The sequence below is a fragment of the Grus americana genome, chromosome 38, assembly GCF_028858705.1.
Source record: "Grus americana isolate bGruAme1 chromosome 38, bGruAme1.mat, whole genome shotgun sequence".
Lineage (NCBI taxonomy): Eukaryota > Metazoa > Chordata > Aves > Gruiformes > Gruidae > Grus > Grus americana.
Window position 1 is genome coordinate 88,872 of NC_072889.1, and position 25,550 is coordinate 114,421.

Genomic DNA, 25,550 nt, shown 5'->3' on the forward strand with positions numbered 1-25,550 from the left:
CCTTTCTGAGGAAAAATCCGTTTTCCTGATGTAAAAAAAAAAAAAATCCCTCTCCCTGAGGTAAATACCTTTACTTGAGGTAGAACTCTTTTTTTTTTTTAGGTAAAATTTTTTTGGAGTAAAACTTTTTTTTTTTTTGAGGAAACTTTTTTTTTTCTCTTAAAAAAAAAAAAACCCAACCAACCAAACACCCACCCTTAATTTTGAGGTAAATATCCTTTTCTTGAGGTAGAAACTATTGGGGGGGGAAGAAAAAAAAACAAAACCCGCAATTTTTTTTTTTTTTTGAGGAAACTCCCTTTGTTGAGGAAAAATCCTTTTTTTTTTTTTTTTTTTGAAGGGAAACCTTGCCTTTTTTTTTGAGGTTAAACCCCCTCCCTTTTATTGAGGTAAAACTTTTTTTTTTTTAATAAAACCCTTTTCTTTTGAAGGAAAAACTTTTTTTTTTAGCTAACCCCCTTTTTTTTGAGGGGGGGGAAAAAAAAATCTCTTTTTGAGGTTAGAGCCCCTCCTTTTTTTGAGGACCCCCCCCTTTTTTTTTTTTTGCGGTAACTTTTCTTCTGAGGAAAAAAATATTTTTTTTTGGAAACTCCTTTGGGTTTTTTGAGGAAATCTCATCTTTTTTCTTTTTGGAGGGTGGTAAGCCCCTCCTTTTTTTAAGGAAAAAAAAAAAAAAACCCCACCCAAAAACCAACCGTTTTTTGAGGACACACACCTCCCCCCCATTTTGAAGGAAAAAAAAAAAAATCCTCTTTTCGGGGGGGGGGGGACGAGACATCTTTTTGTTTGTTTGTTTTTTTTGAGTTAAAGCCGTCTTTTTTTAGGTAAACCCTTTTTTTTTTTCCTTTGAGGAAAATTCCTTTTTTTTTGAGGAAAAACCTTTATTTTTTTGGAGGTAATTCCCCCCCCGCTCCCAGTGACCCCTGTAAACACCTCCCTCCAGTTCGCAGCCTTTATTGCGGCCCTGCGGGAGGGGCAGCCGGGTCCTAGAGCCCGCCGACACAGGCCATCTCGTCGGCCAGTTCCTCCTCGGCCGGCGGCCTCAGCGGCTCCTCGTCGCTGTAGACGGCGGCGGCGGCGGGAGCGGGAGGAGGTGTGGAGCGGCGGCGGCGGGTGAGGAGATCGGTAGCGGCGCTTTCCATCTCGTCCATGGTCATGTCGCAGGCGTCGGCGATCTCTCGTTTGGCCACGGCCACGAATTTGGGATCCCGGGCAAACAGCCCCAGCCCCTCCGAGATGAGCACCTGTGGGGCAGGGAGTGGGGCGGGGAAAGGAGCTGGCACCGGCTCGGGGCGTTGTGTGGGTCGTGTCCGCCCCCCCCCCCCCCCCCCCGGTTTTTGTGTGTGTCCCCGTGCACTCACGGCTTCCACCAGGCTGTCGGCAGAGCCCCGGGCCAGTGTGTCCCGAGGGCCACAGGGTCGCAGGCGGAGGGGGCCGGGAGGCCCACGGTCCCCCACGAACCAACGTGAGAGTGGGGGGAGGCTTCCCCCACCGCCGCCGCCTCCTCCCGGTGGCGGCCCTCCCTCCACCAGGATGAGGGGTGCATAGAGGACATGGCCGCGGGTGGGGGCCGTGGCCCAGGCGTGCGAGGAGCCCCCCAGGCGCCACGTCTCGGAGCTGCCATAACCCTGCGAGGAGGATGGCACAGAGAGAGAGTGTGTGTGTGTGTGTGAGAGACACGCGTGTGTGTTCCACTCGTGTGTCACGCGTGGTGGTACCTGGGGCCGTGCGGGGCCGGGAGGGCCCGAGGGGTTGTAGGTGCCCGGGATGGGCTCGTCCTCGCAGCTGCCCTGGCGCCGCAGGCACTGGATGGTGAAGGAGGGCTTCCGCCCTGGGGAGCAGGGCGGGGGGGGGTGTCGGTCAGCGTCGTGCGTGTCCCGGACACGAGGGCCCGGCCGCGGAGAGGAGGGGGTGTGTCTCACTGGAGACCCCGCCTCTCCTCGCAAGCCCCTCCCCTCGTGCCCCGCCCCTACCTGCGGGGGTGGGCGGCAGGAGGCGCCGCCGCTTGAGCTGCTGCCCTTCGAGGGCCCCGTTGTGGAGGGCGAAGTGCCGGGGGGGCAGCGGCAGCGACCCCCCCCGCGGCCCCTCTCCCGCCCAGCGGGGGGGCTGGGGCGCGGGCACGGTCCCCAGCCGCCTGAGGACAGGGACAAGGTGTTAGGGGGCTGACCCTCCAGGGTGGGGGGGTTCCCCCAGGTGTTACAGGAGACACGGGTGGCGCGGTACCTGTCCCCGGCCCACGGGTGGCGGGGGGCGGAGCCCTCCAGGTCCTCTTCGTGGCTGCCATCCCCCGGGTCTCCCCCCAGCTCCTCCCCATCCGCGGGGGGGGCTGGCTCTTCCTGCCTCCCCCCCTCCGACCACCGCCTGCACACAGGGCCGTGGGAGCCCCTGTTGCCCCCAGGGACCCCCACATCCACCCCACACCCCCAGTGTCTGGGTGCCCCCTCCGTACCTGCTGCCGAGGCGATGGGTCACGATGTGGGGAAGGGGCGCGGGGTCCTCTCCCTCGGTGGGGACCGGGCTGGCGGCTGGGGAGGGCTCCCCCAGGAGCGGGGGGCTGGGGGCGGAGCCGTACAGAGTCTCAGGAGCCTGTGGGCAAGAGGGGTGGGGCTTTTGCGGTGGGCGTGGCCGTGCATCAAGGGTGTGGCCAGTAGGCGTGCCCTGCAGGTGAGGGGCGGGGCTTACAGCATAGGTCAGCTGCTCCTCCTCGGTGGCGGCATGGCCATCCTCGCCCTCCAGGTCGCAGCTCAGCGCCCGTCGCATCTCGGGGCCCAGTGCCTGCAGCGTCTGCAGCCCGGCCTGGGGAGGGGAGCACAGTGGGTGGGGGGGGTGTCACCATGACAACCCCCACCCCTCCCCACAGCCCCCGCCCCGGGGGGAGGGGGGTGCCCACCTGGAGCACACACTCATTGCTGGGGCCAGCGTTGGGGCCCAGCATCCCCCGCTCCTTCCGCCGCCGGAACTTGCGGAAATAGTCCTGGATCAGGAAGGTGGCGTAGAACTTGCCCACGGTGACCTCCTCCTCTGGCAGGGGGGGGGGGGACGGGACACAGCAGGGTCAGGGGTGCTGGGGTCCCCAAGGGGTGACGCCCCCCCTCCCAGGGGGCTGGTGGGGACGGACACACTTGCTCACCTTCAGGCGGGGGAATGACCTCGTCCAGCAGCTTGGGCTTCGTCCTCTTCCAGATCTTCTTGACCACGGCGCGCAGCTCTTTGTTGGCCACGTCCAGGTTCCCTGGGGAGGGGGGCACACAGCAAGGAATTGGGGGATGCCCCCGCCCTGACCGTCACACCCCAGGCCTCCGGGCCCCCCCACTTCCCAACCTTCCGTCTTGATCTTGAGGGAGGTGCGGACCAGGGCGAAGAGGGTGGCGTTGAAGGTCACGGTCCCATCCGAGTTGAGGGGCATGTTCATGGCCACCAGGCGCTGGGGTGACAGGAAGGGGGGGGGGTGCATGTGTGAACCCAGGTGTCCGGGTACCTCCCCCCGCCCCGCCCACCAAGAACCCTGGCTGACCTTGCAGGCGACGCGGTGGGGGCAGAGCTTCCCAAAACCCAGTGGGGGCTGGATCCGGCGCAGCAGCGTCACCACGTCCAGGTGCTTGATGCGGCCCCTGTGGGGTGTGCAGGGGTGGGGGAGGGGGGGGGTCATGGGGTCCCCCCTGGCTGGGGGTGTTGGAGGGGTGTGTGCGTGCGTGACAGCGACAGACCTGGCAGCGGGGTCGTACTCGGACCAGACGCGCTTGAACTCATCCAGGTGGTGGGGGCCCAGGATGGACCAGTCGCGCGTCAGGTAGTCAAAGTTGTCCATGATCACCGCCACAAAGAGGTTGATGATCTGGGACACACACACGCGACAACGTGCCGTTGCAGGGGTGTCAGTGGTTTGTGTGGGGCAGTGCCGCCATGGAGCGGGGGCACCGTGGGGCTCACCAGGAAGGCGCAGAGCATGAAGAAGCTGATGAAGTAGACGATGGCGAAGTTGCTGCCGCAGGTGAACTCCTCGCCCGGCCCCGCGTCCGACTCGGGGTCGCAGCGCTTGCCCGGCAGGCTGGCCAGCATGATCTCCTGCCAGGCCTCCCCCGTGGCGCACCTGCGCCCCACACACCCAGCGCCACCCTATAGGGCCCCTCTGGACCCTATAGGGCCCCTGCAGAACCCCCCCAACCCCTGGAGCAGCCCTGCAGGGGCCCCCAGGCCCCATAGGGACCCCTGCAGGGACTGGCAGACCTCAGGAGACCCTGTAGGAACCCCACGGGGAGCTATGGATGCCATAGGGGCTCTGCAAGGAGACCACAGACCCTACAGGGACCCCATAAGGACGCTATAGGGATTCTATAGGAACTGTGCAGTGACCCACAGACCCCAAGGGGCAATAAAGACCCTACAGGGAGCTCCCAAATCCCATAGGGACCCCAGAGACAGCCCCCCCCGGCCCCACCTGAAGAGCAGCAGCACGGCCTGGGGGAAGGTCTGGAAGTTGTTGTTGCGGTTGATCTGGGTCCCGTCCTGCAGCGCCACCTTCCCGAAGGTCTGGGGGGGACAGGGGGCTTGCGGGACCCCCCCTTGCACTGGGGGGGTGGGGGGGGTGGGGGTGTGTGTGTGCGCACATGCGGCGCTCACACAAGGCCCCTCACCTGCATGCCGATGACGGCGTAGATGAAGAAGATCATGGCAATGAGGAGAGCAACGTAGGGCAGGGCCTGTGCGGGATGGAGCAGGGTGTGAGGGGGGGGTGCGTGTGTCCCCGCGCCGTGTCCCGCTGCGTGTCCCCCCCGCCACCATCCCACCTGGAAGGACTTGACGAAGGTCCAGAGCAGGGTGCGGATGCCCTCGCCCTTGGACAACAGCTTCACCAGCCGCATCACCCGGAACAGCCGGAAAAAGGTGATGGAGATGCGGGAGCTGTCCTCTGAGCTCTGCGGGGGGGGGCACAGCAGGGTGTGAGGGACACCCCAAAACTCCTGCACTCCCCCCCCCGAACCAGAGGACACCCCCGTACCTCACCAACATGACCCCCGTTCTGTCGCACGCGGGCGTGAGGAACCACGGATGGAGATGGATGGAGACAGAGATGTGTGCGAGGACCACAGACACGGGGGTTGGGGGGGAAACACTCCCCGGGGAAAAGTGGGGGGTGACTCACGTTGACCTCTGTGACAGCGATGTCCACCACGCTGCCCACCACGATGAGGGCGTCGAAGGTGTTCCAGGCGTCGCAGAAGTAGTGCTGCGCACAAGGGGGGGTGGGGGCGGGGAGTGAGGGCCCCCCTCCTCGTGCGACGCACTCACCCCCTCCCTCCTCGCACAAGCCTACCCGTGGTTTGAAGGCGATGATCTTGAGCACCATCTCGACGGTGAAGAGCCCCGTGAACACCATGTTGAGCAGGTCCATCACGTAGTTGAAGGGCTTGGACTGCTCGTAGTGCTTTGGGGGGATGACGCAGAGGGGGGGGGTCTTTAACCACCACCCCCAGGACCCCTCAGGGTCTCCCCCCACCCCACCCCACCCCACCTGGACAGCCAGGGCGATGGTGTTGAGGAGGATGAGGACGAACATGATGTACTCAAAGGCGGTGGAGTTGACCATGGCCCAGACGCGGTACTGGCTGCGGTTCTTGGGGATGTAGCGCCGCAGCGGCTGCGCCTTCAGGGCGTACTCCACGCACTGCCGCTGCGGGGTGTAGCAGGGACACACACACACACACACACACACAGAGCCGGCTGTCACGGGGGATACCACCACGTACAGGGAGGGTGACGAGGTGACACCGCGGCGTCCCCGGGCACCTGGTTCTTGTCCAGCTCGCAGTTGCGGTACTCGCTCTCCCCCTGCGCCCGGAAGGTGATGATGACGAAGCCGACAAAGATGTTCATCATGAAGAAGGCGATGACGATGATGTAGACGATGAAGAAGATGGAGATCTCCACCCGGTAGTTGTAGATGGGACCCTGGTCCTCAGCGTTGGCATCGATGGCCTTGTACAGCAGCCTGAGGGGGACACACACACACACGGGGAGGGGGGGTGTGGGGGGGTGAGGTATCCACCACCGTGGGGGGGGGGGGGGTCAAGTGTCACCGTCCCCCCGGGGGTGACTCACGCGGGCCAGCCCTCGAAGGTGGAGACGGTGAAGAGCGCCATCATCCCCGCCAGCACGTTGTCGAAGTTGAAGTCGCTGTTGTGCCAGAGGCGCTCCCGCACCGACGGGTGGGAGACGTCCCCATCCTTGTACACCAGGAAGGTGCCCCTGTGTGGGGAGGAGGGGGACAGTGGGTAGGGGACACCCACGACAATGGGTGACACCGCACCCAGGGGGTGACAGACACCACCCCGGCACCACGAATGAGCCCCTGCCCATGGCCATCAGCGGGGCAGGGGACACCGGGGGACACAGTGACGCAGTGGGCACACTGCGGGACATGGACACAGGTACAGCCTCCACTCACACTCCCCACACAGACCCTGAACTCACACTCGCTCTACACTCACAATATACTCTGGCTACACTCACAACCCACACACGTACACAGAGCTTACACTTGTGTCTACACTCCCACTCGAGCTACACTCTGCCTACGCTCACACGAACAATCAACACACTCAAGCTCACATCTACACACACTCAAGCTACACTCACGCTCATCCTATACTCAATCTACACTTCATACTCAGCCTACACTCACATTCAATCTACACTCACACTCAGCCTATACTTGCACTCTGTCTACACTCAAACTACACTCACAAGCTACACCCTCAGCCTACACTCTCTACAGTGATATTTACATTGACACTCAGCCTACACTCGCACTACACTCACAATCTACTCAATCTACATTCACACTCTTATCTACACTCACTGAAGCTACACTCAGTCTACACTCACACTCAATGTACACTCACACTCAACCTACACTCACACTTACAACCAGCCTATACTCAAACTACACTCACAATCTAAACTCACTCAAGGAACACTCATATTCAGCCTACACTCACTCAAGCTACACTCACATCTACACTCAATGCCTACACTCATACTCAAGTTACAGTCACACTCAGCCTACCCTCATGCCTACACTCCCACTCCACTCACTCAACCCACGCTCCCTCGCTACCTACAACCTACGCTCGCCTAACGCTCGCCCTGCACTCCCAACCTACCCTCACTCCCACTCCCGTTCCCACTCCCTCTCCCACTCCCGCTCCCTCTGGGGGCCCAGCAGGGCAGTGGGGGTGTGGGGGGGGTGGTGTCAGCCGGGGGGGGGGGGGGGGCCGGGACCCACTTGCACTCTCCAGGCGTGTGCTTGGCCTCGTCCGTGCAGCTGTAGAACTTCCCCTGCGGAACCCGGGGGGTCAGGGGGACCCCAAGCCTGGGGGGGGGGGGCTGTTGGGGGACCCCAACCCCCTCGTGGGGGGGGTTTGGGGGACCCCCCCGGGGGTGTGTGTGGGGGTCTGTCCCATGTGTCGTGTGTCCCCCCCCCCACACCTTGAAGAGCTGCACCCCGATGCAGGCGAACATGAACTGCAGCAGCGTGGTGACGATCATGATGTTGCCGATGGTGCGGATGGCCACGAAGACGCACTGCACCACGTGCTGGGGACAGAGCGACGGACCGACGTTGGGGACGTGGGGACAGCTGGACGCTGGGGACAGCCGGACGCGGGGACAACGGGAACAACCAGGGGACATGAACAGGGACAGTGGGAACACCGTGTGCTGGGGACAACGGGATGCCGGGGACACCCGGACAATGGGGACACACGGACACTGGGAACACCGTGACAGCGGGGACACCCTGTGCTGGTGACACCAGGGACACCCGGACACCCTGTGCTGGTGACATCGGGACACCCGGATAAAAGGACGAGGGGACACCTGTGACATCACGACACTGCCACTGACGTCATCCATGACACCAGCAGCGCCAGGGGGACCCCCAGCTCCCAGTCCCATCCCCCCAGCGACACCAGTAACACCCCACACGCGGGGGGGGTCCCAGCGCCTCCCAGTCCCACCAGTACAGCCTGCAGCACACCACGGGCCCTCCCAGTGCTCCCAGTGCCTCCCAGTGCCGCACCTTGAGGCCCTTGGCGCGGTTGATGGCTCGCAGCGGCCGCAGGACGCGCAGCACCCGCAGGATCTTCACCACCGAGATGGCGCTGGAGCTGCCGCGGGCGCCGGGGGACACCAGTGCTCCCAGTGCCTCCCAGTAACACTCCCAGTGCCCCCAGCGGCGCTCCCAGTACTCCCAGTGACGTTCCTTGTACCCTCCCCAGTGACAACAGTGGTTTTCCCAGTGCCCCCAGTTGCACTCCCAGTGCCCCCGCTGTGCCCGGTAGCACTCCCAGTGCCTCCCAGTGCTCCCAGCAGCACTTCCAGTGCCTCCCAGTACCCCCAGTGCACCCAGCAGCACTCCCAGCATGTTCCAACACCCCCATCCAGTGCTCCCAGTACCACCAGTGGCACTCCCAGTGCCCCTAACACTGATCCCAGTGCCTCTAAAAGCACTCCAAGTGCTCCCAGTGCCTCCCAGTCCCCCCAACGGCGTTCCCAGTGCCTCCCAGTCCCCCAACGGCACTCCCAGTGCCCCCAGCAATGCTCCCAGTGCCCCCGGCAGCGCTCCCAGTGCCTCCCAGTTCCGCCCGCAGCAGCTCACTGGATGCCGAAGGAGATGAGGGAGACGCCGACCACCAGCAGGTCGAGGAGGTTGAACCAGTTGCGGCAGAAGGAGCCTTTGTGCAGGAAGGCGCCGAAGGCCGTCATCTGGGGGAGGCCGTGAACCCCGACATCTGGGACCCCCCCCTCCCCCAAACCTCAGGGACTCCCCAAAAACCATGGGGACCCCCCAAAAAACCCCAGGGGACACCCCCCACCCCCCCCGGCGTACCTTGAGCAGGATCTCCACGGTGAAGATGGAGGTGAAGGCGTAGTCAAAGTAGCCCAAGATCTGGGGGGGGGGGGGAAACGGGGTGACCCTGACACCCCCCACCCCCCCCGAGCCCCCCAAACCTCCCCAGAGCCCCCCCAAACCCCCAGGGCCCCCCCAAACCTCCCCAAGCACCCCACATTTCTGCCCCCCCCCCAGGGCGAGCAGATCCCGTGCGGTTATGGGGTGAATTAACACCCACTCCCCTGCCCCCTCCCCCCCCCCCGCCCAGTTTGTCCCAGTTCATCCCAGTTTGCCCAGTATCCCACGTGGTTGCGGGGTGAGTGGGCGCGGACGGGGTCCTCGGCGGCCAACGAGACGCTGCTGAGGATGATGAAGACGAGGATGAGGTTGGTGAAGACGTGGTGGTGGATGAGGGCGTGGCACCGCACCCGCAGCCTGCGCCGAGCACCAGTGCTCCCAGTTACTCCCAGTTACTCCCAGTTACTCCCAGTTACTCCCCTCCGTCCCAGTTTACCAGACACCTTCCCCCCACCCCAGTTAGTCCCAGGTCCCCCCCACTTTGTGTCCCCAGTCCCAGTGCTCCCCGTTTGTGCTCCCAGTCCCCCCAGTCCCAGTACTCCCAGTCCTTCTTCCAGTTTGTCCCCAGTCCCAGTGCCCCCAGTACCCCCAGTCTTAACTGCTCCCAGTCCCAGTGCTCCCAGTGCCCCCAGCGCTCCTAGTACCTCCCATCCCAGTGCCCCCAGTATCTCCAGTCCCAGTGCTCCCAGTACTCCCAGTACCCCCAGTATCCCCAGTCCTGCCCGGTGCCTCTAGTCCTAGTGCCCCTAGTACCCCCCAATCCCAGTGCTCCCAGTACCCCCAGTATCCCCAGTCCCGCCCAGTGCCCTGTCTCACGGGTTGGTGCTGCCCAGCAGGAAGAAGGCGCTGCCCTCGGGGATCGGCACCACTTTGGTTTTGGGGGGCTCCTCCAGGGACTCCAGCCGGGGCCCCCCCAAACTCTCCCGCTCCCCCCCGGTCTCCTCGTCACCTGTAGGGGACACAGGCGTCCGCGCGCTGTCACCCCGACACCCCAGCTCCCGCCCCCCGCCGGGTGACACTCACCTTCCTCGCTCCCCTCCTCTTCCTCCTCCTCCTCCGGCTGCTCCCCCTCAACCTGGGGACGGATTTGGGGGGGGGGGGGGAGCTGAGTGTGCAAGGGGCGTGCACACTTGGGGGGCTGGGGGGGGGGGGCACACCCCGCTCACACTCACCTTCACACTCACGTCCTGGCTCCCCGCCCCGGCCTTCTCCCTGTTTTGGGGGGAACGGGGGGGGCTCAGACAGAGGAGCCAGGTGTCTGGGAGACACCCCCCCCCCCCAAAAGGGACCCACACCCAGGGGACCCCCCCAAAAGGACCCAGGCACCCAAGGGGACACCCCCCCCCCCCCCCCAAAGGGACCCCGACGTCCGAGCTCACTTTTTGTCACCCCCTGAGTTGATGTTGTCGCCGTCGGCCAGGTTGTCGACGGCGATGGCCAAGAAGACGTTGAGGAGGATGTCTGCGGGGAGAAAAGGGTCAACCAGTGCTCCCAGTATCCTCCCAGTATCCTCCCAGTATCCTCCCAGTACCCCTCTCGCCAGGTTCGCTCCCGCTCCCAGTTCCCTCCCACCCCACCCCATCTCCGTTTCCCAGCCCGGTGTCGCCCGCACCAGCCCCTCGGTCTCCCTTCCCAGTTCCTTCCAGTTACCCCCTGCTCCGTTCCCAGTCCCTCCCAGTTACCCCGCACCCCCCTCCCAGTCCCTCCCAGTGCTCCCAGTATGCCCACGCACAGTTCCCGCAGATGAAGAGGATGACGAAGTAGACGCAGACGAGCATCCCGGGGAAGACGGGGCCGCCGTACGCCATGATGCCGTCGTACATCACCGCGTTCCAGTCCTCCCCCGTCAGGATCTGGAGGGAGCCCCCCCAAAAACACCAGGGTCACCCCAAAAACCTCTGCATCCCCCTGCCAAAACCAGTACACCCCCCCCCAGTGCTCCCAGTACACCCTCCCAGTGCTCCCAGTACGCCGCTGCCTCCCCATTCTCCTCCATCTGGGTGCGACGTCACCCTGGAGTAACTATAGGATGGTGAAGGGATGTGTTTTGGGGGGGGGCCTCATGGGTTTTGGGGGGCTCCCCATGGGTTTTGGGGTCCCCCACAGGTTTTAGGGGGGGTCTCTCATGGGATTTCAGGGTCCCTCTCTGGGTTTTGGGGTCTCCTCAGGGACTTCATGGTCTCCCCACAGGTTTCGGGGATCTCCCATGGGTTTTGGGATCCCCCTCCAGGTTTCGGGGTCTCCCCACAGGTTTTAGGGGTCTCCATGAGTTTTGGGGTCCCCCAGGAGTTTCAGGGTCTCCCCACAGGTTTTGGAATCCCCCACAGGTTTCAGGGTCCCCCATGGGATTTCAGGGTCCCCCTCTGCATTTTGGGGTCTCCCCACAGGTTTTAGAGGTCTCTCAGGGGTTTCAGCATCTCCCCACGGGTTTTGGGGTCCCCCCCAGGAGGTTTTGGGGTCCCCCCCAGGAGGTTTTGGGGTCCCTCACAGGTTTCAAGATCCTCCACGCATTTTGAGTTTCCCCCTGTGGGTTTTGGGGTCCTCCCACAGGTATCAAGGTTCCCCCCCCCTCCCGATATCGGGGTCACCCCCTCTGGCTTTTGGGGTGTCTCGTCCCCCCCTCTCTGGATTTCGGGGTACCTGGAAGACGGTGAGCAGAGCCTGAGGGAAGGTATCGAAGGTGCTGCGCTTGGTCTGGGTCTCGTCGAAGCTGAAGCGTCCCCCGAAGAGCTGCATGCCCAGCAGGGCGAAGATGATGATGAAGAGGAAGAGGAGGAGGAGGAGGGAAGCGATGGACTTCATGGAGTTCAACAAAGAGCCCACCAGGTTGCTCAGCGACGCCCAGTGCCTGTGGGACGCCGGGGTTACTGGGAGGACTGGGAAAGGATTCGCCACGCCAACAGACGGCGGCGGGTCGTCACCGCGTCCCCGAACGTCGTCGTCGTCGCCGCCGCCATCACCTGGTGACTTTAAAGACGCGGAGGAGGCGGACGCAGCGGAGGACGGAGATCCCCAGGGGTTCCATGGCCCCTCGTTCCACCAGAGCCGTTTCCAACACCCCGCCGCACACCACGAAACAATCGAAGCGGTTGAAGAAGCTGGCGAAGTAACAGGCGGGGCCCAGGGCGTACAGCTTCAACACCATCTCGGCGGCGAACAACGACAGCAGCGCTTTGTTGGCGTAGGCTTCCAGAAATAAAAACAAAACAAAAAAAAAGCCCCCCCCAAAAAATACCGGGAGGTGTCGGAGAAACAATCGGAGGGCACTGGGGTGTCGTTGCGGGGTTGTACCTTGCGTTTGGGTGAGCCAAGGGGGTTGCCCGTGGTGCTCGGAGGCGATGGTGAGGGTGTTGAGGAAGACGAGGAGTAAGACGGTCCAGTAGAAGGAGACGGATTTCACCGCCCCGCGGCACCGTCGGCGCCACAGGCGGTTCAGGCGGCGCAGACGGCGCCTTGCGGGGGGTGGAAATTGGGGGTACAGGGGTGGGGAGGGGGGTGGATTTGGGGGTACGGGAGGGGACGGAGGGGTGTTGGGACAGGCGGACGTGGGAGCGGGGGTATTTTGGGGGCAGAGGGGAGGTGTTGGGGTTACAGAGACACCCCCACATCAGGTGGGAGGATTTGGGGGGGGCCTCGCTGTGTGCCCCCCCTTTTTTCCACCCCCACCCCCCTTATTTTTGCCCCCCAACTCACCAGAATTTTGTCTTTGTGATTTTGCCCCTGGAGAGGGAAAAGCGCAAAGTTACCTCAAAATTTGAGGGGGGGGGCCCAGGACATGACGGAGAGGGGGTCCCGTGGCCGTGGGGAGGGTTTTGGGGTCCCCGGGGGGGGGGCAGGGGGGCTTAGAGGGGCTACAGAGGGGTCCCTGATGCCTTTGGGGGGGGGGGCAGTTTTGGGGTCTCTGGGGGGGCATGGGGATTTGGGGGTGGGGGTCTCAGCATCAGCGTTGGTGTCTCGGGGAGGCTGGGGGGGGGGTGTCCTGGTGGGTATTGGGGGGCCACTGGGGGGGTGAGGAGGGTCTTGGGGGGGGGGTCCCAGGGGTATGGGGGCATCCCGTGCCCCCCCCCCCATTTCGGCACTCACAGGCAGCGGTCGCAGGCGGTCGGCTGCGCCTCCTCCTCGCCCGCCGTCTCGGTGTTCACCGACGTCGTCTCGCTGCCGGGAAGGCTGGCTGGGGGGGGTGGGGGGGCGGGTCAAAGGTCAGCGCCGCACAGGGGGACCCCGACATCCAGAGAAAAGGTTTTTTTTGGGGGGTGGGGGGATGACACCCCAATATCGTGGGGGAGCCCCGTCGGGGGTCGTTACCGTGGGTATCGGTAGAGTGACTGGCGTGCCGCAGCCACTTCAGCCGCGGTTTCCGCTTCCCCATCAGGTCCTCGGCCGTCAGGCCTGCGGGTCCGGAGCAGGGCGGGGGTTTGGGGTGCGGAAGATTTTGGGGAAGGGGGGGGGCCCGCGACACCCCCCCTAAACCCCACTTACGGTGTTTTTCGTGCTCCCCCTCGTCCTCGTCGCCCTCGAGGTCCTCGGCCTGGGTGATCCAATCCATGTAGCCCCGGAGATCTTCCTCCAGCTGCTGCTTCTCCCTCAGCTTCTGGAAGTCTCCGCGGGCTTTGGCCTTCTCGCGCTCCTTGGAGAACTCCCTTCGTGGGGACACACACACGCGTGTGACGCCGCACACGCTAACGACACGCTGACGTCACGCTTGACGATGCCCTCACCCGCTCAGCACCCCCAGCACCAAGTTGAGGACGAAGAAGGAGCCGAAGATGACGAGGCTGACGAAGTAAATCCAGGGTAGCTCGTGGCCCATGGCGTCCTGCATCTGTAAAAAGGGGGGGGGGGCGCGATGTGGTTGGGGAGGGGGGATTTGGGGGGTGGGGGGGGGATTTGGGGGGACGGGAGGGGATTTGGGGGGTGGGGGTGGGTTAGGGGGGACCCCAAATCCACACCTCAGCGGCGCGTGGGGTGATGCGAGCAACGCTCGGGCGCCGGCAGAGAGGGTTTTTGGGGAGGCGCTCAGGGAGGGGGGGTGAGGATTTTGGGGGTGCTCAGGGAAGCGAGGGGGGAGCTGTAAGATTTTTTTGGGGTGTGTGGCGGGGGGGGGGGGACACGGCTCACCCAATAGAGAACGTCCGTCCATCCCTCCATGGTGATGCACTGGAAGACGGTGAGCATGGCGAAGAAGAAGTTGTCGAAGTTGGTGATGCCGCCGTTGGGTCCCTCCCAGCGCCCCCGGCACTCGGTGTTGTTCTGGAGGCAGGCGCGGCCGTGACCCGAAAAAGCGCAAGGGGAGGGGTCGTCCTCCGACTCTAAATCTGGGGGGGGGGGGGGGGGGGGGGGGCAAAAGGGGGGGGGTTAGCACCCCTAAAATGGGGTTTGGGTGGGTCGCTGGGGTGTTTTGGGGGAGCATGGAGGGGTGTGGGGGGCAGAGGGGGGGAGTAAGGAGGGCTGGGAGCTTCAGTGTGCTGGGGATGGGGGGGTAAAGGGGATGGGGGGACATAAAGGGGGGCAAAATTGGGGTGCGGGGGGTGGGATCATGCAGGGGGGGCTTGGGATCAGTGCGGGGGGGGCTTGGGTTAGGGGGTGGGCGCTGAGCGGCTCTAAGTGGGGGTCTCAGGGTGCTGGGGGGGGCCTCAGGGTGCTGGGGGGTGTCTCAGGGTGCTGGGGGGGCCAAGTGCCCTTGGTGGTGGGGTCTCAGGGTGCTGGGGGGGGCCTCAGGGGCTCTAAGTGGGGGTCTCAGGGGCCTTGGGGGGCCAAGTGCCCTTGGTGGGGGGGTCTCAGGGTGCTGGGGGGGGTCTCAGGGTGCTGGGGGGGGGCCTCAGGGTGCTGGGGGGGGCCTCAGGGGCTCTAAGTGGGGGGTCCTGGGTGCTGGGGGGGGCGGGTCTCAGGGTGTTTGGGAGGGGTGCAAGTGCCCTCGCTGGGGTGTCACTTGTGGGGGGTCTCCCAACTGCCTTTCACTGACAGACCCGGATTCTTTGGTGGGGGGGGGTCCCAGATATTCTGGGGGTCCCTGGGGTGCGATCATTCCCCTGCCCCCCCCCCCCGCCTTACCGGATCCGATGAAGAAACAGGTCTTGTGCATGCGGCCGATGAAGAGCTCGAGGCCGATGATGGCGTAGATGATGATGACGAAGAGGACGAGGAGGGCGATGTGCAGCAGCGGCACCATGGCCTTCATGATGGAGTTGAGGACGATGTGGAGACCTGCGGGGGGGGGGGAAAGGGGGGGGTTGGCAGGAGGCTGTGGGGGCCCCCCCCCGCCCCCGCCAAGTGGGATTCCCCAAAACTGATCTCACTGGGGACGCCAGAGACGAGGCGGAGGGGCCGGAGGACGCGGAAGGCGCGCAGGGCTTTGACGTCGAAGCCCCCCGGTTTCCCGCTCATGTGGTGGGCTTCGCCGGGTTTGTGGGACGCCTGCTCCAGGATGACGCTGAAGAGCCTGAGGGAGAATTTTTTTTTCGGGGGGGGGCGGGGAGGACACGGACACACAGGTTTGCAGACCTGCACCCCCCCCACTTTGCCCGGCCCCCTCCCTTGGGGGCAAATCCTCACCCCACGATGACGATGACGAAGTCGAGGAGGTTCCAGCCGTTGCGGATGTAGGCGCTGGGGTGCAGCACCAGCCCGTAGGCGATGATCTTCAGGAAGGTCTCCACCGTGAAGATGATGAGGAAGACGTACTCCACTTGCTCCTGGAGGAAGAAAAAGTGGGGGGGGGACCCAGGTATTTGGGGGTGTCCCACCCCTATAAACCCCCCCGCCCGCAGGGGCACCCACTTTCTGCCAGGGGACAAGGGCATCCAGGGCCACCACCCACCCTCAGGCCCCACCACCCTTCTCCTGGGGGATACTGGCTTTGGGGACTCCCCCCCCCAAAATTACCCCCCCCACCCTTCCCAGAATCCCCTTCTCCTGGGGGACAAGGGACAGTGGCATTTGGGGGACACCCCCCCCCCCAAAAAAAAAGGTGTGTGTGTCCCCCTTTCCCAGCATCCCCTTCTCTCGGCATCCAGGCCGGCTAAGCCGGGATTAACGCCCACCCCAGCGCCGGTTAAGCGGCTTATAGGCAACAGCACACGCGTGTGCGAGAGGCACACGTGTGGCACGCGGTTCAGGGGACACCCCCCATCACCCCACTGACCCTCCCCACACACACAACCCCACCGAGGGGGACACACACCCCGGTGTCGGGGCAGCCCCCCGCATTCCTGATTCCCTCCGGTGCCTGAAGCGGCTTTGTTAAGCAGCGGCGTTATCCCTTAACGAGCTAAACCAGCACCTGACTGGGACCAGTTAAGGACAATAGGTCCAGTGAAAGTGGGGGGGGGGGCGGGGTCCCCCTTTTTTGGGGGGGTTTCTCACCAGGTTGTGGTTGGCGGCATTGGAGTCATCCTCGGGGAAGGGGATGTAGACCCCCAGAGCCACGCAGTTGGCGAAGATGGTGGCGAGGATGAGGATGTCAAAGGGCCTGGGGGTTAAAAAAAAAAGGGGGGTGCAGCAGGCTGGGGAGGGAGGGAACCGCCCCCCAAACCTGTGACCCCCTCACCCCCCCTAAAATTCCGCCCCCCCCGACTCACTTCCACTCGACGATGCTGATGGCCGCCCGGCGGATGGGGTTGTTGAGGCGGAGGCAGAAGAGGGCGCGGGGGGAGCGGTGGACCCCCCCGGAGCCCTGCCCCTTGTGTTTGGTGTGGGGGGGACGTCGGTGCCGCTGTCCCGGGGGGGTCCCTCCGCCCGCCGGACCCCCGTTGCCTTCGCCTATCGGCCACCCCGGGGGCTGTCCCATGGCTTCGGCAAAGGACGGCGGCTCCTTGGGGGGTCCTGGGGATGTGGGGGGGCGATCAAGGAGGGGGCAAGTACCCCCCCCAAACTCTCCTGGACTCCCTCAAAAGTTCTCCAGCCCCAGGACCCCCTGCCCACACAGGGACCACCCCTTAACACCCACATCCCATAGACCAGGAACCTCCCCATTCTCTAAGGGACCCCCCCATAACCTCGGGGACCCCCCCTCACTGGGGACCCCCCCCGAACCCTCACTTCTTCCCAAGAACCCCCATATCCCCCTGAGACCCCCCCAGACTCACCCTCTCCATTCTCTTCCGACTCCGACATGGCAAGGGGCGTCCAGGGGGTTGTTCCCGCAGGTCTGGGGGTACCTGTTGAGGGTCGGGGGGGGTTATTTTAGGGGTGTCCAGTAAGGTTGGGGTACCTTGAAGGTAGCTACAGAGTCTGGGGAGGGGTGTTCAGATGGTCTGAAGGACTTTCAAGAGGATTTGGGGGGGTCTGTTGGGGTTTGGGAGCATTTAGGAGATATATAGGAAGTATTTGGGGAGGGTGGGGGGATATCTAGGGGGGGTTGGGGGTATTTTGGGGGGGTGTAGGGGTATTTAGGGGGGTCTGTGGGTGCTGGGGTAGCTCCCAGGCCCTCCCCACAGCTCGTCCCGCAGCCCCCAGCTCGTCACTGCCGGGAGATTAAGGGCTTAACGAGAGCGTTGTGCCAGAGACAGGGGAGAGCGGCGCTGCCCACGTGCCGGGGCACACGCGTGTGTGAGGGGGACAGGGCGCGAGTGTGAGGGGAGCAAGGGCACAAGAGGGATGGGTGGAGGTGGACGGGGGGGGACAGGGATGGGGGGCACACGTATGGGGGGGCACAGATGCGACACACGTGTGTGAGAGGGACCAAGGATGGGGCACATGCGTGTGAGAGAGATGTTTCTTACCTCGGCCGCCCCACAGATGCCAATTCCTGCTTCAGTGACCCCAAACAGGTACCATATCCCCCCTCGTAGACACCATTTACCTCTTCAGCCACCCCTCAAACCCCACAGGCACCGTTTTCCTCTCACAGACGCCATTTCCACTCTCAAGAGCGCCACTGTGCTCCTCGTAAACACTGCTATCCCCCTCACAAGTACTTCTTCCCCTTATAGACACCGTTTACCCCCTCACAAGCACCATTTACCCCTCCACCTGCCCCTCAAATCCCACAGGCACCATTTTCCCCCTCAAAAACACTACTCCCCCCTCACAAGCACCCTTTTTCCCCTCATACCCTCATAGACACCATTTACCCCCTCAAAAGCACCATTTACCCCTCCAGCTGCCCCTCAAATCCCACGGGCACCATTTTCCCCCTCAAAAACACCATTTTGCTCCTCATAAACACCATTTCTCCCCTCACAAGCACCATTTTACTCCTCATAGACACCATTTTCCCCCTCATATCCCTCTCGCAGACACCACTTACTCCTTCAGCCACCCCTCAAACCCCACAGACACCACTTCCCCCCTCACAAACACCATTTTCCCCCTCATTATCACCTTATTTTCCCCCTTCACCACCCCTCACGGCCGCCATTTCCCTCCCCTCAGCCGCGCCTCGCGCCCCCTCAGTTTCCCGCCTCAGCCACGCCTCGCGCCGCCTACAACTCCCAGCGTGCCCCGCGCCGACGCGGACTACAACTCCCAGCGTGCCCCGCGCTGGGAGAGGAGGGGGGCGGAGTCTGCCTCGGTTCCGCGGCGGGGCCCGCCTCACGTGACTCGCGGCGGGACTTCGCGGGGGTGCGGGAAAACCGGGGTGCCCCCCCCCCCCAAATTCCCCCCGCAGGGTTTGGGCCCCCCCCCCAAAAATGGAGGAGGTGGACAAAATCCTGATCCACTCGCTGCGGCAGGCGGGGACGTGAGTGGAGGAGAGCGGGGGGTGGGGGGGGCAATCTGGGGGATTTTGGGGGGGGCTCTGGGGTGCGGGGGGGGGGCACTGGAGAGTTTTGGGGGGTCGGGGAGGGGAGACTCCGGGGGAGGTTTTGGGGGGTCACTGGGGGGGATCTTAGGGGGTCTGGGGTGGGGGATTTGCGGGGCGACCCTAAGGAATTGGGGGGGGCGGATCTTGGGGGTGTTTTTGGGGGGGGGGTGTCCCTGGGGGGGGGTGTTGGGGTCCCTGAGGGGGGTTTTGGGGTCCCTAGGGGGGCTTGGGGATCACTGAGGGGGGGTTTGGGGTCCCTGGGGGAGGATTGGGGTTCCCTGGGGGAGGTTTTGGGGCTTCCTGGGAGGGTTTTGGGTGTCCATGAGGGGGGTTTGGGGGTCCCTGGGGGAGGTTTTGGGGTCCCTGGGGGGGTTTGGGGGTCCCTGGGGGAGGTTTTGGGGTCCCTGGGGGGGTTTGGGGGTCCCTGGGGGAGCACCCCACGGACTTTGGGGGGGGGGGGTGACCCCTGTGGGTGCCTGGAGGTGGCGGCGGTGGGGTGTCAGGATTTTTTTTGTGGGTGCTGTGAGGGGGGGGGGGGGGATCCCCATGATTATTTTTTGGGGTGCCCCCCCCCCTCCCCAAAAGGCCGGTGCCCCCCGAAGTGCAGAGCGTTCGGGACCTGACCCCGGAGCTGGTGGTGGAGGCGGCTGTACGCTGCCTGCGGGCCGTGCGCCCCGCTTTGGGGGCCCCCCTCAGCCCCCTCCTGCCTCCCGGAATCTCAGCGCGCTTCCGACTCGCTTCCGACCTGGCCGCCGCCTGTCAGGTACACCCCAAAAAACCCTAAGGGAACCCCAAAATTTAAGGGGGGGCACCCCTACTCTCCCGCTACCCCACCGCTCTCCCCCAGTATTAAGATACACGAGCGACGTTGGGGTTCAGACCTTGGCAATTCCCCCCCCCCCCCCGGCAAATTTTAAGGGGTGGAGGAGAATGGGGGACCCCCAAAAATTTTTGGGGTGACACCCCCCCCCCACCTCCCGCCCCAGGAGCTGGGATTTGGGGGCGACGTGGGGTACCAGACCTTCCTCTACAGCTCCGAGCACGACACCCGCCGCCTCCTCCTCTTCCTCGTGGAAAAGCTGCCACGGGATGAGAGCGAAAGAGGGGCTGAGCCCCCCGGTATGGATTTTGGGGGGTCCCTTGGGGTTTTGGGGGGGATCCTCTGGGGTTTTTTTGGGGGGGCACTCCATATCTTTGTGTCCCCCGTCCCCCCCCACCTCCAGGGAAATCGGGGGCTCTGCTACGAGCCATCGGCGCCCGCATCCAGGAGCAGCTGGGGACCCCCTGGGTGCCCCCTGCTTGTCGCACGGCCCGGCTGCAGCGCCTGCAGGTGGGTTTTGGGGGGGCCCTGACTCCCCCCCCCCCAAAAAATTGTGGGTGACCCCTCTCAATTTGGGGGGAAAACCCGTTAATTAACTGTTTTTAGGGCACGGGTCGGCTGCATCCCTTCGTTACCTGCCCCCTGGTTCTGCCCCAAAGCGGGGGACCCCCAGGTACGAGTTTTTTTTGGGGGGGGGTGGTGTAAAGTTTGGGGGTTCGGGGGGGGGGGGGGTGTTGTTTTGGGGGGGGGTGGTCTGCTCACATTCCCCGTCCCCCGCAGAGCTGCAGGAGTATTTTGGGGGGGCTGCCCCCCCGGTGCCGGCGCAGCCCCCCCTTTCCGTCGGGACCCCCCCGTCTTTGCTGGAGGCGCACGCGGCCCAGCTCAGCGCCCGGCACGACTGGGAGGCGGAATGGGGGGGCCCCGGCCTGGCCTCCCGCCTGCCCCCCCAGGTGAGACCCCGTGTCCCCCCCAAAATGAGGGCGGGGGGGGGGGGTCTCAAGCTTTGGGGGAGGGGGGTGTGTCTCCAGGGATCCCCAGGACTTGGGGGGGCCCTGTGGGTCCCACTTTTCTCTCCCTGCCCCCAAGAGTTTGGGGTGGGGGGGGGTGTCTGTGGGTCTGACCCCCTTTTTTGGGGGGGGTGTTTTGGGGGTGCCTGTGGGTCTGACCCCCCCCCTCTTCCCCTCCACCCCCCCCCCCAGGAATACGTGGGGCGGAAGCGACTCCGTGCTCGGCTGCGGGCGCTGGAGCCCCTACGTCAAGCGTGCCCCCCCCGACCTCAAGGACCCCCCCCGGGACCCCTGGACCCCGCTTGGCTCCAAGAAGCTTTTGGGGCTGGGGGGGTCGGGGGATTTGGGGGGGCCCTGCCCAAGGGGTCTCGCTTCACCCGCACCCAGCACCTGACCCACGAGCAGGTAGGTGGGGGACACACACCGGAGGGTTGGGGGTTGGTTTTTGGGGGGGGGGGGGGGTTGGAGGGGTGGGGGGGTGGGGTTTTGGGGGCCCCCACCACCACCCCCGGGGTCTGACCTGGTCTGGGGTCTCGTCCTGCAGGACCCCCAAATCCTGCTGCAGCAGATCCAGGCGGCTGCCGAGATCCTGCACCCCTCAAAGAGCCCTGAGGAGGTAACAGGATGGGGGGGGGGGGGGGCGTTCACTCTGAACCCTACTGATGGCCACATGTGTACTCTGGACCCTACTGATGGCTATGATGGGTGGGCGTTCACTCTGGACCCTACTGATGGCTGTGATGGGTGGGTGTTCAGTCTGAACCCTACTGATGGCTGCATGTGTATTCGCAACCCTACTGATGGCTGTGAATGGTGGGCGTTCACTCTGGACCCTACTGATGGCTGTGGTGGGTGGGTGTTCACTCTGGACCCTACTGATGGCTGCAGTGGGTAGGTGTTCACTCTGGACCCTACTGATGGCCACATTTAGAAGGGGTTTCCCCCTCCCGCCGCAGGACGCGGGGGCGCGCCGGGCCGGCGAGGAAGCTGCCCTGGAGGAGACCCTGGCTCGGCTGGAGGCCGAAATCGAGGGCTGCCGTGGGGAGGTGCGAGATGCCCAGCTCAGCCTAACCCAGGTGGGTGCCGGGGGAACGACCTCGTCGGGGGGGCTGTTGGGTTTTTTGGGGTACCCTGATGGGGTGCGTGTGCCCCCCCCCCCCTCCCCAGGCAGAGGCAGAGGTGCGGCAGGGCCGGCTGGTTTTGGGGGGCCGGGAGGATGCCCTCCGGCTGAAGGCGCGGGCGGTCGAGCTGCTGCCAGATGCCGAGAGCAACATGGCCAAGCTCCAGGTGAGGATTTTGGGGTACCCCCATGGGGCAGGGATTTGGGGGGGCGGGGGGGGGGGGGGTCGTGAGGCTGTTTGGGTGTAGTTTGGGACGGGGGTGGAGGCGCAGTTTGGGGTGTACAACTGCCCCAGCGGTGGAGGCGAAGGGTGGCGGGGGGGGGGGGGGGGAGGAGGCATGTGTGTGGGCAATTTGGGGGTGCTGGGGAGTATTTTTGGGGGTGCAGCGTTTTGGGGGTGCCCTGACGCTGCTCGCAGCTGGTGGTGGAGGCCAGCAGCCGTCGTATCGTCAGCCTGGCTGGGCAGTGGGAGCGGCACCGGGGACCCCTCCTCGCCGAGTACCGGCACCTCCGGGCCCTGCGTGACTCCGCCCAGGTAAGGGGGGGGTCTGGGGTGTGTACCCCCTTTTTTTGGGGTCCGTGGGTCTCCTTTCTGCTGAGTTTGGGGTCCCCAGGTGGGTTTTGGGGGTCCCTGGAGGCTCAAGAATTTTCTTTCCAGTGGTTTTGGGGTGCCCTGATTGTCCCCAAGTGGGTTTTGGGGTCCCTGGGGGTCTCATCCTGGGGACACGGTGGGTTTGGGGGTCCCCTGGTCTCTCCCTGGTTGGGTTTGGGGGTTCCTGGGAGCTCTGGGGTCCCCTTCCCAGTGGGTTTGGGGTGCCCAGGTCCCCTTCCCAGTGGGTTTTGGGGTCCCCAGGTCCCTCCCTGGTAGGTTTTGGGGTCCCCCAGCGGGTTTGAAGCCCCCTTCCCAGCGCATTTACAACTCCAAGGTCCCCTCCCGGGTGGTTTTGGGGGCCGGGAGCCCCTTCCTGGAGGTTTTGGGGCATCTGGGGTCCCCCCCCCTTCGGTGGGTTTTGGGGGTACCCCGATTTGGGGTACCCCCTTTGTTTCTCCTACCCGCAGCTGGAGTCGTCGCGACGCCTGTCGGAGATCCGGTCCCTGCACGAACGCAGCCGCTCGGCCGCCGCCGAAGCCCGGCGCAAGGAGGAGCTGTACAAACAACTGGTGAGAAATTGGGGTGCAGGGGTGGGGGGGGGTGTCACGAGGTGATTATTTTGGGGTGCCGGGGTGGGGGTGTCCCCCCCAATTTCATACTTACCCCCCCCCCCACACACACACACCACAGGTGGCGGAGCTGGAGGCGCTGCCCCGCGACGTCTCGCGCGCCGTCTACACCCAGCGCATCCTGGAGATCGTGGGCAACATCCGCAAGCAGAAGGAGGAGATCGGCAAGGTGGGGGGGGGGGGGATTTTGGGGGGGCCTGGGGGGGGTGTTTGGGGGGGGCTGGAGATTTGGGGGACCCCCCCTTCAGCTTTGGGGGGGGGGAGTTTTGGGGTTCCTAGGGAAGCCTAGAGGAGTCCTGGGGGGGGGTATTAGGTCCCATTTGAGTTCTTGGGGGGGGGGGTGTGTGCATTTGGGGGGCCTGTGGGTAGTGAGTGCACCCCCAAAATGAGGGGGGGTGTTTTGGGGTGTCCCCCCCCACTCCTGACACCCCCCCCCCCCCACTCCCCCCGCCCCCAGATTTTGGTGGACACGCGAGCGCTGCAGAAGGAGATCAACTCCCTGGTGGGGAAGCTGGAGAGGACCTTCAGCGTCACCGACGAGCTGCTCTTCAAGGTTTGGGGGGGGCCCCCGCGTGAATTTGGGGGGCCCTTTGGGGTGGGGGGACATTTTGGGGTGGGGGGGCCCCCAGAGAGATCAAGGGGGGGATTTTGGGGGGGGGGGGGGCCTCTCAGGGGCACCCCCTCTATGGGCTGACCCTGAAGGAAGGGGTGAGTTTGTGGCGCTGGGATCCCCCTAAATTGTTGCACGAGCCCCCCCCAAATTATCCCGTGTGCCCCCCCAAAATTATCCCATGTGCCCCCCCCCAAATTATCCCACGTGCACCCCCCAAAATCGTCCCATGTGCCCCCCCAGGACGCCAAGCGGGACGAGGTGGTGAGGAAAGCCTACAAGTATCTGGCGGCTCTGCATGAGGTAATGGAGGGGGGGGGACACACGGTTTTGGGGGGGCCCAGGTGGAATTTGGGGGTACAATGGGGGGGGGGGGGCTGGAGGATTTGGGAGAGGTCACTCGCACCCCCTTTTTGCCCCCCGCCCCCCCAGAACTGTGCCCAGCTGATCCAGACCATCGAGGACACTGGGACCATTCAGAGAGAGATCCGGGACCTGGAGGAGCAGGTGGGAATTTTGGGGGGCTCGGGGGGGGGGCACAATATAATTGGGGGGGGGCAAGAATTTGGGGTGTCCCTGGGGGCCCCCCCGGGGCTACTGGGGTATTAATTAACCTCTCACGTCTCCCCATATCTCTTTGTCCCCCCCAACTCTTTGTCCCCCCCAACTCTTTGCCCCCGAACTCCTTGCCCCCCAATTTGCCCCCCAATTTTTTGCCCCCCCCAATTTTCTGCCCCCCCCCCCAATTTTAACACCCCCCCTGCCCCCCCAAAACCCCGTTACCCCCAGATCGAGGGGGAGACGAGCGCGAAGCCCCCCGCCAGCCTCGACCGGATCCTCAGCGACTGCCGGGAGCTGCGGGAGGAGAACGCGCTGCTGGCGGCACGAGCCCGCCACGCCTGAACCCCAAAACTTGGGGGACACCCCCCCCCCCAAAAAAATACACCTGGGGGGGGGCTCTGGGTCCCCCCCCCCTCAAAGTGGGGTATGGGGGTGCCTGAATCCCCCTGCATAGCCCCCCTAAAATGCACCCACGGCAGAAGATGGAACGGTTCCTTTATGGTTTCAATAAAATCCCAGCACAGCGGTTTTGGGGTGTCACGTTCTTCTTGGGGGGGGGGGGAAGGATTTGGGGGGGACCCTCCAGTCTCGCCCCTGCAACATGGTTGGTTTTTTTTTGGGGGGGCCCCCCCCTCTCAGCTCCGAGAGGGCAGAAAGTACTTCAGGTCGCAGTCTCTGTGGGGGAAGTGGGGGGGGATGGTTAGGGGCTTTTTTTTGGGGGGGGGGTGTTTAAGGGGCTCCCCCCCATTTTTAGGGTCCTCGGGAGGGGTTTTGGGGTGCGGGGAGGGGATTTTGGGGGTACCTGGGGTACCGTTGTCCCCGTTTCCGCCTGAATTCGGCCTCGTCCACGGTCCAGACGGCCCCGCGCACGTTCTCCACTCGCACGAAGCACTTGTGCAGGCTCAGGTTGTGGCGCACGGCGTTCTGGGGGGGGGGGGAGGGAGGGCACCCCGAGAAATTGGGGGGGCTGCCCCCCCAAATTCCCTGAGGAATTTTTTTGGGGGGGGGTCTGGGACAAGTTTAGGGTTTTTTTTTGGGGGGGGGGGGGGCGTCTTTGGGCTGTGGCAAGGAGGAGGTTGGTGGGTGGAGAGGCTCTGGGAGAATTTGGGGTGTCCCTCCTGCTTTTGGGGGGGGGCAGTGTGTTTTGGGGGGGGCAAGTTTGGGGGGGGGCCCCCCCTTGCAGATGGCAACATTTTGGGGTGCCGGGGGGGGGGGGAGGGGTGTGTGAACCAAAAGGTTTGGGGTTCCCAGTGGTGGTGATGGAGGGTGGGGAGGGAGACACTCCCAGATTTCCAGGGGAGAAGTTGGGGTGCCCCCCCCCCCTCCAAATGGGGGTGTGCTGGGGGGAGGGGGTTCCTGGGGAGTGGGTGTGTGGAATTTGGGGGTGCAGGGGGGGGGGTCCCCACCTTCCAGGTGGCGGTGTTGTGGCGGAAGTACCCGAACATCCGGCTGAACCAGTGGTAGATCTCGCCCAGGGTGCGCTGGCGCTGGGGGACTC

The 25,550-nt window shown here is 64.0% G+C and overlaps 3 protein-coding genes across 3 annotated transcripts; 1 reads left to right on the forward strand and 2 right to left on the reverse strand.

The window, feature by feature from the left end:
* Positions 1-915: 915 nt before the first annotated feature.
* Positions 916-17,809, reverse strand: CACNA1F (calcium voltage-gated channel subunit alpha1 F). Its single transcript, XM_054808569.1, has 49 exons — positions 17,692-17,809; positions 17,056-17,127; positions 16,549-16,792; positions 16,334-16,439; positions 15,524-15,663; positions 15,268-15,410; positions 15,023-15,175; positions 14,090-14,286; positions 13,690-13,793; positions 13,451-13,611; positions 13,277-13,360; positions 13,055-13,142; positions 12,665-12,691; positions 12,263-12,423; positions 11,932-12,157; positions 11,612-11,819; positions 10,704-10,824; positions 10,351-10,432; positions 10,144-10,183; positions 9,995-10,046; positions 9,788-9,920; positions 9,199-9,328; positions 8,891-8,950; positions 8,660-8,766; positions 8,081-8,168; positions 7,489-7,596; positions 7,286-7,338; positions 6,100-6,246; positions 5,788-5,989; positions 5,513-5,671; positions 5,315-5,425; positions 5,144-5,227; positions 5,000-5,020; positions 4,788-4,916; positions 4,635-4,700; positions 4,439-4,530; positions 3,931-4,090; positions 3,708-3,835; positions 3,515-3,611; positions 3,322-3,424; positions 3,131-3,232; positions 2,891-3,021; positions 2,683-2,796; positions 2,450-2,586; positions 2,224-2,361; positions 1,974-2,134; positions 1,719-1,831; positions 1,362-1,628; positions 916-1,244 (listed from the first exon to the last, which is right to left on the reverse strand). Exons 2-49 carry the CDS (start codon positions 17,081-17,083, stop codon positions 987-989), a joined length of 5,964 nt encoding a protein of 1,987 aa, XP_054664544.1. The 5' UTR covers positions 17,084-17,127; positions 17,692-17,809; the 3' UTR covers positions 916-986.
* Positions 17,810-18,474: 665 nt separating this feature from the next.
* On the forward strand, positions 18,475-24,580 carry CCDC22 (coiled-coil domain containing 22). The gene is made up of 17 exons (XM_054808661.1): positions 18,475-18,650; positions 19,299-19,476; positions 19,700-19,832; positions 19,937-20,043; positions 20,140-20,206; positions 20,314-20,483; positions 20,733-20,945; positions 21,085-21,156; positions 21,497-21,616; positions 21,708-21,827; positions 22,079-22,195; positions 22,720-22,821; positions 22,943-23,050; positions 23,339-23,434; positions 23,735-23,794; positions 23,924-23,998; positions 24,281-24,580. Exons 1-17 carry the CDS (start codon positions 18,601-18,603, stop codon positions 24,392-24,394), a joined length of 1,902 nt encoding a protein of 633 aa, XP_054664636.1. The 5' UTR covers positions 18,475-18,600; the 3' UTR covers positions 24,395-24,580.
* Positions 24,581-24,588: 8 nt separating this feature from the next.
* FOXP3 (forkhead box P3) lies at positions 24,589-25,545 on the reverse strand (the record flags this gene model as incomplete). The annotated part of the gene is made up of 3 exons (XM_054808557.1): positions 24,589-24,727; positions 24,855-24,976; positions 25,459-25,545. Coding segments are annotated over 3 exons (249 nt in total), but the record flags the coding sequence as incomplete, so codon positions are not given.
* Between the last annotated feature and the right edge of the window lie 5 nt (positions 25,546-25,550).